The following is a 15,217-nucleotide window of genomic DNA, read 5'->3' as shown; positions in this document are numbered from 1 at the left end:
AATACATGTTTTTTTGGGAAAAAAGTATTTCAATTCACACAGGCTGAGGGTATTCCACTGTCGGCAAAGCCGACTGATACTTTTTTACTTGTTTCTATTTAATGTTGCCTTGTCGGTGAATTGATGTCAAGACATTCTCTCACACATTGACTCCTAATTCAATTCTATAAAATATGGTTCCTCTACAATTCCCTATTTCAATATTCACTTTCAGATCAATGTTATCGATTAAATAAAGCTAAAGATTACAACTTCTCTACTTACTTTAAGCAAACACATAAACAAAATATAGAATATTTAAAACTTTAATCTCCTGCCGTGTATCCTTTTTTCCACTTTGTCCCACAACTTCCCCTGCTCGATCAATCACGGATGCTGATTGGCGCACTGGCATCTCCTCTACAATTCCCTCTGCGGATACCGTAGTGTGCGGATCGCCGCTGGGCATCGGTTGTTGTCGGTTTGCTCGCCTTGTTACACTTTGCTCTCACTGGAATAATTGTAGTTGTATTAGTATATGACATGAGATCCTCTGCGATCACTCAGAACCTCTGCGTTCACTTGTCATTAGTCATTTGTCGAGAAATAACGTCTACGCGTTATTACTAAAAGGCCTCTGTCGCCACTATCACCGATTACCAAAGGTAATCTTTGTTGTTTGAAAGAATCACAATAAACTTCAATTATATTTATATTAAGAATAAATACTGGTTGTTTTTATTTCTCTTATTCTTTTCTCCCTCCACTGCTCAACATACGGTAATCCTGAGTTATCGAAGAAACCTATGGATTTCCCCTCCCTCACCTAAACATTTGGTCCTTCGAGCCGGATAGAAACCCGCCTTTTTGTTGTCGCTGCTCCAGTTGCTTATTCCCTCTCTCTTGTATTGTGATACGAGATTTGAAGCATTTGTTGTTGTCTTAGCACGGACAAATATTGAAGAAAATTGCATCTCCTCTAAACAACAACAAATTACCATACTAACACCAGGTACGTAAACTCAGATTTCTATCAAAAGTGAGCTACCGCGAGTGTTAATATTTTTCGTTTGAGCAGTAAATAAATAAATCATTGGTCGAATTTCAATCTCCCTACGCGAGTGAATTAAATCGATTCACAATTATTACTTATACAGTCCACACACAAATTTGGTTTAAATCGTTGTTGTACTGATCATCCGACGTCGCGTTGATCATACAAATCATAATTTGCTCTAACTTATTAAGTTCTCACCAAAACAACTAACACTCATAACTTCCAATCGTCGTTTCTAGCCTTGCAATTTGCACTTTGGTCGACTATTGTCATCACTACGTGTGTTAATTGCTTCATCCCTCCACATAAAGCGTCTTAGTTCTTGCTAAACTTGCTAGTTTTATTTCGTTGTACTGATCACCCTACGTCGCGTTGATCATACAAAGCATTCGGTGTTGTTACTTCGTAATATTCGAATTGTGGCTCTTCTCATTCTAACTGAGAACTTGCAAATATATGTATTTGTAATATTTGCAATAACAACATCCTAAAATTCCAATCACTTTTGCTCTGGTGTTGTTAAATTATTACACGCACTGATTTAACTCTCATTACACTTAGCTTTCTGAGTGCTGATCATTTGAAATTTATTTATTGTTGTTGTTATTCCACTAGGTCTTTTCTAACGAAGTCCTTTTTGTTGAGAATTTGCATTGGCAAATTTACACTAACAACATAACCTACATTGGTACTCTCCACATATTGTCGTTTGTTTCTCCAACCACAAAATATTTGGCGTTGTTATTTCCTCGTTTAAACTTTGAAAATTTGCCTGCAAATTTACAATAACAACGCATCATCCAAATTCTCGCTGCCCTGATCGTCCATTGCCAACCAAACACATTCGTTCGTTCTATTCTCATACTAATTATTCTACTTTGAGAAAATACATTGAATTCTAACAACAACGTTCCCGCCTTTTTGCCGCGTCTATTAGTAACGTTGCAAAAATTACCAACAAAACTCTGCTGATCCTCAGCACTCACTTGCTTGGTCGTTTGCAACGTCTGTTGTTCAGTGGGAGTTTCGCTGTTCACACACATCCATTTCTCTGCTAGCGCCACTTGTGTTGTCGAGTCCTCTTTGTACTATATTCGTTAATGGTTTAGCACAGTGGGGTAAAATAGCACAAATAGTTTTTTTTTTAATAATTGTTTTTCAAAATTATTTTTCGATAATTTTTTGATACATTATTAATTGGCAGTAGGGTTTTTGGAATTTTTGGACAAATTCACCCTACATTCGGCATTTATTGCACCTATTTCGAGCAGAGAATATATATGAAAAATACTAGTTTTTCGACATTTTAATATTGTTTTTGGCAATATTACTTAAACATTTTGGAAAATTGTTTGAGCCCCCGTAGGGTTTAGGTATTTTTGGACAAATACCCCCTACTTTTGGCATACCTTGCACCAACGTGTCAACCAAATAAGATATATTTCTGACAAATTATTTTATCTGCGTTGATTTTCTTGGGCAAACATTTCTTTTTCAGACAAATAGCATTGGAAAATCTCACCTTTTCATACACCCTACACTTGGTACCGCCATATACACTTTTGTATAATAGAGACTTTTTAGCATATTTTGGCTAAATTAAAGCAGTTTTTTCGCATTGAGAAAGTTTCTTGGAAATATCTTCCATTTCCCCCTACTTTAATTTCAAATATAATTACACCTTGCTAAGATTCTGTTGTATTCTTAGAATTTTGGAGGTTTTGTGTGGAAATTTCTAATTTCCTGTGAGCTATAGCCATTTGTTCTTCAACTTGAATTTCATTTTTTCACCTCTCTTTGTTGTTTGTTGCAAATTCAATTGCAGATTTAACTTACAAAATGTCTGTCACCCCGCTTACTCGGTTTATTAGAGCTTCAGACATCGTTTTGAAACGTGTGGCTTCATTTGAACAGAAAAGTGAAACCAACTATAACGTACATTATCTAGAAATCCACAATTCTGAGCTTCGAAAATTGTGGAACAAAGTTCACTGCACTTACGAGGAGTGCAAAAACTGCCTCACGACATCCGAGACTGCACAGACTGATGGTATTGATGTCGTTGAGGAAAAGTACGCCACATCCTACATAGCTTACCTTCAGTGCATTAGCACAATTAGTCGGCATCTTGAGCGCCTTAAAACTCCTGGTAGTGAAACTCCTTCAACTGCTATAGCTTATGCACTCTCACCACCTCCACCAACTGAATGGTCGAACGTTTCAAAAGAAACGCAATCTTCAGGTTTGCTTTCGGGTAAATCTTTAGAAATTTCACCACCTCCTAAACATTCGTTGAATCCTCTTGAAGTAGCAACTCCATCCAATAAATCATTGGACGAATCCGTCTCGTCGGTTTCTGTGCAGTCTACTTCTCCGTCCGTACCTGCTCCACCTGAAACTTCTTCCAACAACACAACTTCCTCTAGTGGCACTGTTAATAACTTCACATCATCTGTCGATACCCACAGCTTACCATTGCCACCAATCGACATTGGTGTTTTTGCTGGCGATTTTACGTCTTGGCCATCTTTTCGTGATCTATTCACCGCTTTGTACATCAAAAATGCGCGCCTTTCTGACATTGAACGTTTGTGCTACTTAGTACAGAAAACCTCCGGTGAGGCTCGCGAAATCGTTTCGAGATTTCCACTCACCAATTGTAGTTTCCCTTTAGCGTGGAAAGCTTTGTCGGATGCCTATGATAACAAACGCATCCTGGTGGATAGTCACATAAAACAATTGTTTGCTCTCCCAGCTCTAGAAAAAGAAACAGTTTCAGGTTTGAAAATTCTTCAGCGCGGTATCATTAGTTGTCTAGCTGCAATGACCGTCTATGACGTCATCACGGATCATTGGGATCCAATGATTGTGTATATTTGTTTGCAGCGTTTGCCTAAATTGACTTTGACTCTGTGGGAGCAAAGCATCAAAAACAAATCGTCTTTGCCTTCTTGGAAAGACTTAGATGCCTTCCTCACAGATAGGATACAAACATTGGTGTGTATCCAAAGCGTGTATGGAAATCAGGTCGCAAAATCATCCCCCACGAATGTGGTTTCATCCAACTCCTCCAATAAATTGTTGTCGGTACATAAATCTAAGGATGTATCACATCCTCGATCTACAAATTTGCTGACAAGTACTTGCCCAATTTGTTCTGGCCAGAGCCACGTTCTTCGTCTCTGTCCGCAGTTTATTAAACTTTCATTTGAGGACAAATTTTTGATTGTTAAAAAGTATAAGTGCTGCCTTAATTGCTTATCTCGTGGCCATGCAGTTAAATCTTGCCAGAGCAAACATAGTTGCAACTGGTGTAAACAACGGCATCATAGCCTTCTCCATCGGCCACAAGTTAGAAGAGTTATTGCTCCGGCCACATCAAAACTGTCTCTGTCTTTTACAGATGTCAAAAGTCGAGATACCAGTTATGTTCTGTCGCAGCCCAGACACCCCCCAGGCAGTTCTACTTTGCCATGCACTTCTCCGGCTTTTACAAATGTCAAAAGTCGAGAGTCTAAGTGTACTGTGTCGACTTGCTCTTCTTCCAAACGCCGAAGCAATCATACAGACACTAATACCTTGCGCAATAGTAAAGTTCTTGCTTCGCCACCAAGCTCCGCTCCGGCTTTCAAACATTTCAAAAGTCGAGCCCTTGATTGTAAGTTGTCGCCACAAAATTCCGCTCCGGCTTTTACAAAGGTCAAAAGTCAAGTATTTACTTCTTCTTTGTCGCGCTCAAATACCTCTCCGGCTTTTACCAAGGTCAAAAGTCGAATATTTAGTCCTTCCTTGTCGCGTCCAACGCCCACTCCGGCTTTTACTGATGTCAAAAGTCGAAAACTTCGTTTGTTGGATCGGTCTTCGGACAACACCAAACTCCTCCTCAGATAATAATTTGCTTTTGGGAACGGCCAAAGATAGTTTTGAATTCGTAGCTTCACAAAAATCTATTTTCGGGTTCCTCCTTACGGGTTCAGTTCCTACCGTCTCTAGCACATAACCTCGCAATCGATAGTACTATTGAAAATCGACCACTATAGTTAATTGTTGTTATAACTTGTAAACTAAAATTTAATTGTTCAGTGACTCGTCTCCATATTCTTGAATCGAGCGAATATCGGAGTCGATCATTTCTTAATTATTCGTTTATAGAAATCGCTAATTTGAAATATAGCTCACTTGGAAATCTGAATTTACGTTCATGAATCTTCTTACTGACATATTGGTATAATATTATTAATCTTTATTGTAATTATTCCTAGCTTTAATTTGTTGATCCACGCTTACGTGTATCAAGGTGGGCGGCAATGTATAAGTTAGATACTTTGTCCCACAACTTCCCCTGCTCGATCAATCACTGATGCTGATTGGCGCACTGGCATCTCCTCTACAATTCCCTCTGCGGATACCGTAGTGTGCGGATCGCCGCTGGGCATCGGTTGTTGTCGGTTTGCTCGCCTTGTTACACTTTGCTCTCACTGGAATAATTGTAGTTGTATTAGTATATGACATGAGATCCTCTGCGATCACTCAGAACCTCTGCGTTCACTTGTCATTAGTCATTTGTCGAGAAATAACGTCTACGCGTTATTACTAAAAGGCCTCTGTCGCCACTATCACCGATTACCAAAGGTAATCTTTGTTGTTTGAAAAGAATCACAATAAACTTCAATTATATTTATATTAAGAATAAATACTGGTTGTTTTTATTTCTCTTATTCTTTTCTCCCTCCACTGCTCAACATACGGTAATCCTGAGTTATCGAAGAAACCTATGGATTTCCCCTCCCTCACCTAAACACTGAGAATATATTTATCGAAGGAAACTAAAAAGTTTTTTTTTGCAAATAAAATTGTTCGCTTATAACTTTTCAATATAAAATATCGAATAAAGATAAAAAGAAACACAATAGAAAACCCGCAGCAGGAACATTTACTACTCGTACTTACCCACGCTCAGCACTATACACCTGCATATACAGTAAAACCTTTTGCCTAGAGACCATTGAGTTCAATAACAAAATGTATATACCTTAAGGGTATAATTCATAAAAATATTATATTTATGAATAATACAATGTAAAAGTTTTTACTGTTTTTGTTTGTTTTCTATCGGCATGCTTTATGTGCAAGACAATGTAAATTATTTTGTTATCTACGCACACCCACACACTTACACACCACTTACCCACCAACAATGTATTCCATTAGCGACCTCCAATGGCGTTGTAGACATAAACAAAAACATAGAAAATGTATTCCATAAATAACCATAAATATTCTGCAGTGGGAATATTTTACACCTTTCCAATACTTTAACACTTTGTAAATACACTTTACCTAACACCCCCCCTTTCACTAAAGAGAGGGGTATTTTGTCCTTTAACTAAAATAAACAATTATATAATACCACATCGACTCTGACTCTGTCCATCGGTTCACCACTTAAACAGTTCAGAATTGATGAGACACATGGGGTCCACTACTAAATGGGTTTCTTTTAACCGTTTACCACTGCAGCATCTTTTTTTACATTAATTATTTTTGCACTTTTTACAGGTGGTTCTGTGAGACCCACAAAAGGTTGGAAGGCCGAACATAAGGCGGCACGTACTCTGGGTATTATCATGGGTGTCTTTTTGTTGTGTTGGTTGCCATTTTTTCTCTGGTAAGTACACTGAACTGATGATGTGGAAGTGTAACAAGTTAAAACAAAATATTTACATTAAAATGCACAGTGGCTTGGAAGTGAAGAAACATATTTAATCAGTTGCAAAAACAATTAAAGCTATTTATTTATCTTTCGATTTGAGTTGAATGAAGGAAAATAGTTTTGGAAATGAAAAAGCAAGTCGCTGAGTTACCATACACATACACATTTTTCCAGATGCCCAACGAATGTACCCAACGGGATTGACTTGGAGGAATCTTCGATCAGGGACTGTCACCTCGAAAAGTTTGGGTTTTGTGTTCGTATATTTTTTGCACCATGGGAGCGGCAATATATGTCGTAATGTCTGCTCCATCCACTATTGGCCCGTGCCGGGATAGAGAAGAACCCCTAGATAGGATCTGTTTCGTTTTCCAGATCCGTATCACATCACATGCCAACATAGGTTAGATGTAATGGATTTAGAAAATGGGTGCACTTCCGAGTCTGCTCTAGCCTTAACCGCCTCCAGGCGGTATTGCGATAGTAGTTATGTTGCTGCTGCTCCAGAACATCTTCCAGCGTTTCCTCAAAGTCATGGTCGAAATACGAGACATCCCCGCAGTTTCCCTAACAACAACAAGCTCAGCATCTTACAACACATGCTGTTGTTCAGCGTCCCGGGAATACATCGTTGCAGCAGTTCAATTACAATGGTTTCCGCAACACAGTCAGCTCAATGAGTCGGTGAAACGCAGCTTAACATCAACTTAGCGATGGTTACAAACTTTTTGCCGACCCAAAAAGCGGAGGAGAAGTACTTATCTTCCTTATACACCCATCTATACAGTACTGGCCTATCTCGCTTGACATAACATAGCTGAAAGTGTGGGACTGCCGTGGCAGAGTTGTATACATATTAGTCGCTTTTGGAAGGCAATAGCCGCCTCGTTTTGGGGGACTTCACTGTGCATCACGAGCTTTGGCATTCCGCCCTTAGCAACGACTACGGTGAACGAAGACGCTCTGTCGAGTATAGGAACATATTGCCACAACTCGCCAGACATCATCATTGTGGCACGCGGTCTGATAACTGACGTGTCCTCTCAATCCGTCATTTCCCTTGGCTCAGATCCACATTTATTTCATCTTCTCCCTAAACAAACCACCCGACTTCATAAGCTCTGACCGTCGTACTTTTTCTGAACCATGAAAAATCTGATTGCCAAGTGTTCAGAGAACTTACCAATGCCCATTCCCTCAGATCCTCGGGTAGCAGTGAAATAGATGGCTCCGACCACCTTCCTATGATCTTCCCCGTTAACAAACCACCCTACTACTACTTTTCTGAACCAAGAAAAAAACTTATTGGCAAGGGTCCAGTGAACTTACCAATGACCATTCCCTCAGATCCTTGGGTAGCTGAGAGAATAGGCAATTGACAGAGGGGTACAGCGCTCGGGCACAGCCTGCAGAGACAGACATAACCATTGTGACGTGTCCAGCGAATCCGTCATTATACCCTCAGCCTTTAGGCTATGAAGGGTGTATACATTTTCATACGGACAAAATGTGCCTCATCGAAATAATGGTTTTAGACCCCAAGTATGTTTTGACGAAATGTGTTTCAGACAATTTGCAGTTGATTTAGCCATGTCCGTCCGTCTGTCTGTCTGTCCGTCTGTCTGGCTGGCTGGTGCGCACGATAACTCTCGAACGGAGCAACCGATTCGGTTCAAATTTTGGCCTTCGTAATATTTTGCCCAAACTTAGTTTAAGTTCGAAGATGGGTTATATCGGTCCACTCCTTCCGGTACCTCCCCCACAAAAGTTCGAAAATGTTCGGAAAATTTGTGCGCACGATAACTCTTGAAGGGAGTAACCGATTTGGTCCACACTTTGTATATCGTGAAAGTTCTACCAGACTTAGATGAAGTTTAAATATGGAATCAATCGGTCCACTCCTTCGGGTACCTCTCACACAAAATTTCGGAAAAGTTCAGTTTAGGACCTGCTCTCGAATCGCTTTGGTTTTTGTTGTAGCAACTTGTATTCGCTGTCCCCCATACGACGGTACAAGTTTCATAAAGGGCAAGTCCATACTTCCTGAGTAAATAGCCTGAAAGGTGCAAAACCCCCTATGACGCCGTGTGTAGTGGTTGGAGCGCAAAATAAATCTTGAACGGATCTGCCAATTCGGTCCAAAATTTGGCCTTCGTTATATTTTGTCCAAACATAGTTTAAGTTCGAAGATAAACCATGTCGGTCCACTCCTTCAGGTACCTCCCTCACAAAAATTCAAAAATCTTCGGAAAAGATATGCGCACGATAACTCTTGAAGGGAGTGACTGATGTAATCCATACTCTGCACATCCTAATATATCTACCAGATATAGATCAGGTTCGAATATGGACTATATTTGTGCACTCCTTTGGGTACCTCCCACACAAAATTTCGGATAAGTTCACTTTAAGACCTGCTCCCGAATCACTTTGATTTTTGTTGAAGTGATTTGCATTCGCTTCCTCCATTACGATGGTAAAAGTTTTTTCAGGAGCAGATCCATATTTCTTGGGAAAACATCCCGAAAGGTGTAAAAAGCCCTATGTCACCATATTTGTCTCTCGAACTGTTCTACCGATTTGGTGCAATATTTGGTCTTCGTCATATTTTATCCGAAGTTAGTTTCATGGGGCAATACCGGTTCCCAACTTCCGGTACTTCTCCCCAATATTTAAAAATGTCACTAAAATGTTAGGACGATATCACTTGAATGGTGCAACCAATTTGGTCCAAACTTTGGATCTCCTAATATTTTGTCAAAATTTAGTTTAACTTCTAAAATGGCCCATATCGGTCCTCCCTAAGGGTACCTCCCCCACAAAAGTTCAACATTTGTGTTAATTCCTAATCCACATTTTTTCGGCAAGTTCAAATGTTGAAAAACGGCCACAAAATTCTGAAGAGACGCTAAATAAATTATATCTGTCCGTAGATGAAAGTTTCAATTCACATTGGCTGAGGGTATACCTCTGTCGGCAAAGCCGACTGATACTTTTTTATTTGTTTTGCTTATTTCTAACCACTATCATCGTCTCTGTTAACGGACTGTCTGACTTCATAACCACTGGTTAAAGAGAATTTATCAATCAACGCTTCAGAGAGCTGCCATTCTCTCAGATCCTCGGGTAGCTGAGAGCATTTTCGAGGATATCATTACATTAGACCGAATACCCGACATTAGACCGAACTAGCAAATGAACGTCGTGTGGAACTCTAAAGACCTAAGGGTTAGGGAACTTACTCTTGAAGTCAACGGGCTAGTAGGCGGAAAAATTGGCTGGACTAAGTCAATTGTAGACAAAGGTTAAATCACTCTCGAATCTGGAAACGAAGAATGACAGAACTGCTGTTACTTTCAACGGCGTGACAGTGATAGACCCAAAGAGGCGCGCGTGTTATTTTAACCTACGGAAGCCTTCTATTATATAGAAGCCAATTACGGAGGCCTTCTATTATATAGAAGCCTCTTACGTAGATCTTCTATTATATAGAAGCCTCTTACGTAGACCTTCCATTATATAGAAGCCTCCTACGGAGGCCTTTTATTATATAGAAGCCTCCTACGGAGGTCTTCTGTTAAATAAAAGCCTCCCACGGAGGGCTACTATTATATAGAAGCCTCCTACGGAGGCTTCCTCTTATATAGGAGCCTCTTACGGAGGGCTCCTACGGAGGACTTCTATTATATAGAGGCCTAATACGGAGGCCTTCTATTATATGGAAGCATCCTACGGAGGCATTCTATTATATAGAAGCCTCCTACGGAAGCCTTCTATTATATAGAAGACTCCTTCGGAGGCCTTCTATTGCATAGAAACTTTTTTATATAGAAGCCTCCTACGGAAATCTTCTGTTACATAAAATCCTCCCACGGAGTGCTACTATTATATAGAAGCCTCCTACGGAGGCCTTCTTTTGTATATAAGTTCAACACGGATGCCTTATTTTATATAGAAGCCTCCTACGAAGGCCTTCTATTATATAGAAGCCTCCTACGGAGGTCTTCTATTATATAGAAGCCTCCTACGGAGGTCTTCTATTATATAGAAGCCTCCTACGGAGGCCTTCTATTATAAAGAAGCCTCCTACGGAGGCCTTCTTTTATATAGAAGCCTCCTAAGGAGGCCTTCTATTGTATAGAATCCTCCTACGGAGGCCTTCTTCAATGTAGAAGCCTCCTACGGAGGCCTTCTATTATATAGAGGCATTCTATTAGATAGAAGCCTCCTTCGGAATCCTCCTGTTATATAGAAGCCTCCTTCGGAATCCTCCTGTTATATAGAAGCCTCCTTCGGAATCCTCCTGTTATATAGAAGCCTTCTACGGAGGCCTTTTATTATATAGAAGCCTGCTACGGAGGCCTTTTATAATATAGAAGCCTCCTACCGGGGCCTTCTTTTATATAGAAGCGTCCTAAGGAGGCCTTCTATTGTATAGAATCCTCCTACGGAGGTCTTCTATTATATAGAAGCCTCCTACGGAGGCCTTCTGTTATATAGAAGCCTCCTACGGTGGCCTTCTATTATATAGAAGCCTCAGGCCTTCTATTACATAGAAGCCTCCTACGGAGGCCTTCTATTATATAGAAGGCTGCTACGGAGGCCTTGTATTACATAGAAGCCTCCTACGGAGGCCTTCTATTATATAGAAGGCTCCTACGGAGGCCTTCTGTTATATAAAAGCATCCTACGTAGGCCTTCTATTTTATAGAAGCGTCCTACGGAGGCCTTCTATTTTATAGAAGCCTCCTACGGAGGCCTTCTGTTATATAGAAGCCTCCTACAGAGGCCTTCTCTTATATAGAAGCCTCCTACGGTGGCCTTCTATTACATAAAAGCCTCCTACGAAGGCCTTCTGTTATATAGAAGCCTCCTACGAAGGTCTTCTTTTATATAGAAGTCTACTACGGAGACCTACTATCATATAGAAGCTTCTTTCGGAGGTCTTCTGTTATATAGAAGCCTCCTACGCATGCCTTCTGTTATATAGAATCCTACTACGGAAGCCTTCTTTTATATAGAAGCCCCCTACGGAGGATTTCTATTATATAGAAGCCCCCTACGGAGGACTTCTATTATATAGAAGCCTCCTACGGAGGCCTTCTTTTATATAGAGGCCTCCTACGAAGGTCTCCCTTAATAAAGAAGCCTACTACGGATGCCTTCTATCATATAGAAGCTTCCTTCGGAGGCCTTATATGGAAGCTTCCTACGGAGGCCTTCTTTCATATAGAAGCTTCCTACAGGGACCTTCTATTATATAGAAGCCTCATACGGAGGCCTTCTATTACATGGAAGCCTTCTACGGAGGCCCTCTGTTACATGGAAGCCTTCTACGGAGGCCCTCTGTTATTTAGAAGCCTCCTATGCATGCCTTCTGTTATATAGAAGCCTACTACGGAAGCCTTCTTTTATATAGAAGCCCCCTACGGAGGGCTTCTTTTATATAGAAGCCTCCTACGAAGGCCTCCCTTTATATAGAAGCCTACTACGGATGCCTTCTATCATAAAGAAGCTTCCTACGGATGCCTTCTATTATATAGATGCCTCCTAAGGAGGACTTCTATTATATAGACGCCTCCAACTAATATTGAAGGGTATAGTGTGAATATCGTACTCGGAGACTACCCTCCATCCATTGCAGCAGAAGAACGCCAGTTTCCAAGGCAAACGCGAGTGGTTTTAGCCCCATTAAAATCCGGACGATGCAGCTGCCTCAATGCGCATTGGACACGAATGCCCAACACATGCCTTGCATGGAATTGGGACCGCATGACACGCTGCGTTTATTTAACTGCCCAGCTAAACCCACTAACCTGATTCCTTATTCCAGGCAGTACAGGCTGTAGAATTTTTTAATCTGGACTCGGAGAAACCACATTCGGATAACTGAAGGATATAAGAACGAACATATTACGTTGCTACAACAGCAACACACATCGGTTTCGCTGTTAATTAAGCAGCTAAGCGCCGACCACCGTGGTGCAATGGCAAGTACGTCCGCCTTGTACTCAGAAGATCTTCGGTTCCATCTTTTACCAGAACATCAACATTTTTGGGGTTGGTAACTCCCACAGTGTAATGCAGCTTATATTTCCTGAGTATTTCAGTCATGAAAAGCTTCTCTACCGCGAAAAACTGTAGGTCCTATATCATTGATCCAATATGAATCGGCGTGCATTCATTTATATGAGAAAAGTCTACCTTGACCCCTTGGGGATGTTTTGGGAACATACATATGTATGTTTGTAATTCTCCGACCAAGCTACTCATTAAGCTTTGTTTCTTCTTCAATTACTGCTGAATATGTTTCCCTTTCACAAAAACGTGTTTTCAGTCCTTCTTTTTTTGTAATTTCAAACCACTGTGCCACACACCCTCTTGCGACTTCCTTTATCTAATTACCTTGAAAAATAATGACATTTTACTCTACCACATACTTCATTAGGTACGTGATAACATCCCTATGTGGTCCAGCATGTCCTTGTCCCGATGTTGTGGTGGCCGTACTCTTTTGGATTGGTTATTTTAATTCAACGCTTAATCCGCTCATTTATGCTTATTTTAATCGTGATTTTCGAGAAGCATTTCGCAATACACTGGAATGTGTATTGCCTTGCCTGGAGAAACGTAATCCCTACAATGCTTATTATGTTTAGCAGCTGTAAACGGCAGAAGAAGAAGGAGAACAAGCAGCAAAGTAAACTGTTCCCTACTCAGTGGTTATCTTGTTGTTACTTCAGTAAACAACCGTTCATGGAAGATAAACGCAACAAAGTTCGTATTACACGCACTCACTCACTCACACACACATCGGCCACAAACTTGTTGGTTGAATTAAATTTCATACCCCGCTTTGTTAAAGGAATCCGAGGAACTCAAAGACAAATGCAACAACTATTACCGTAATCTGTTCTACTAATAATACAAAAACATCATCATTGCCATCATCACTAACTTTCCATATGCCGTGTTATAGTGTAAGTGTATAGTTATTGTAAGTGTAATTGTATATGTATTTGTATGTATGTATTTGTGTGTGTTAGTAACATAACACTCACTTAGTAATAGAAATAGTTATTATAAAAAAACAACAAAAGCGATAGTAAAGTATTTATATGTGATACAGAGAAAAAATAGAAAATAAAAAAACAACAAAAATCTTAGAGATGCATATGTGTGCGTGAATTTTAAGCGATATTATTTTAAGTTTTATTCGCAACAACAACAAAGCAACAGTAAACAACAATAAATAGTTCTTATAATAATAATCACAAGAAAATAGGTCAGAATATTTACCCAAAAATGTCTTCAATCGGGCTGCACCTTTATACGAGGTTTGCACGATAACATTCTAACAATGAAAACGCTAATATTTACCATTAAAAATAGTTTTATTATTTTCTTAAATAGTCTTCAGCATGTTTTATACACTTGTTCAGGCGCTCAAACCAATTGTTGAGTCATTTTTTCCACTTCGATTGAGGTACCTCCAAAACATGGTGTTTGAACGCTTTTACAGCATCTTCTGGAGACGAAATTCGTTGATCACGACTTCCTTTGTTGATAGCCTGGACTCAATTAAAGTCATTGGATCCCCAGTCAGGGCTGTACGGCATATGATCCATTAAATCCACGTATTGTCCGGTCATACAGGCGCTGCACAGTGGCCGAAATCACTGATGTAGCGGCGCGAAATTAATAACTTGCAACCGAATGGAGATATGTTTCTGCATTTTTCAACAAACTTAGTATGTGTCCGTGGGTAATAATATACTAAATATGAACAATATCAGGCGTGGTCGGGTCTTAATGCCACAAATAAGTACCTAGATTGTAGATTACATTCGTAATATTTCCAAATATAGCGTTTTTTTTAAATATCGAAAAGGGGAGGGTACCGCGCCCCCTCTGGAATTCAATAAAATGTGTAGCCTGTTTCAGGGGCCATCCCTGTACATTTCCTGACAATTTCAGGAAAATCGGTTCAGTAGTTTTTGTAGAATAAATTTAAATTGAAAAAAGTGGGCGTGGTAAAATTTTCTTTCCATAAAATCCTAAGTTGGGTTATGACGGCATTTGATGCTTATGGCGTTTGATACGACCAAAAATGTGCCTCATCGAAATAACGATTTTAGACCCCAAGTATGTTTGGATGAAATTCGTTTCAGACAATTCGGAGTCGATTTAGCCACGTCCGTCCGTCCGTCTGGTGCGCACCATAACTCTCGAACGAATCAACTGATTCGAACCAAATTTTGGGTATCGTAATATTTTGCCAAAACTTAGTTTATGTTCGAATATGGTCCATATCGGTCCACTCCTTCGGGCACCTTCCTTACAAAAGTTCAAAATTTGTCTGCCAAATGGTGTGAACGATAACTCTCGTAGGAAGCAATCGATTTGATCCAAACTTTGCACATCGTATTATTCCTTCTAGATATATATCGGGTTCGAATATGGAGTAT

General features: G+C 40.0%; 1 protein-coding gene across 4 annotated transcripts in view; it reads left to right on the top strand.

Annotated features, from left to right (window-relative positions):
• The window catches only part of LOC141389683 (octopamine receptor beta-3R-like), an 825,473-nt gene extending 811,536 nt beyond the window's left edge, over nt 1-13,937 (top strand). For all 4 annotated transcript variants that reach the window (XM_073961584.1, XM_073961582.1, XM_073961583.1 and 1 more), the window contains 2 exons: nt 6,596-6,704; nt 13,198-13,937. In XM_073961584.1, coding sequence (XP_073817685.1) covers nt 6,596-6,704; nt 13,198-13,408 — 320 coding nt within the window. In that variant the 3' untranslated portion in view covers nt 13,409-13,937. The remainder of the gene's footprint in view (nt 1-6,595; nt 6,705-13,197) is intronic.
• Nucleotides 13,938-15,217: the final 1,280 nt, after the last annotated feature.

This window comes from Musca autumnalis, unplaced genomic scaffold (assembly GCF_047663935.1).
Source record: "Musca autumnalis isolate F117 unplaced genomic scaffold, ASM4766393v1 scaffold_1, whole genome shotgun sequence".
NCBI classification, from domain to species: Eukaryota; Metazoa; Arthropoda; class Insecta; order Diptera; family Muscidae; genus Musca; species Musca autumnalis.
The sequence above is the reverse complement of the archived record's forward strand: the minus strand, read 5'-3'. Positions and strand labels throughout refer to the sequence as shown.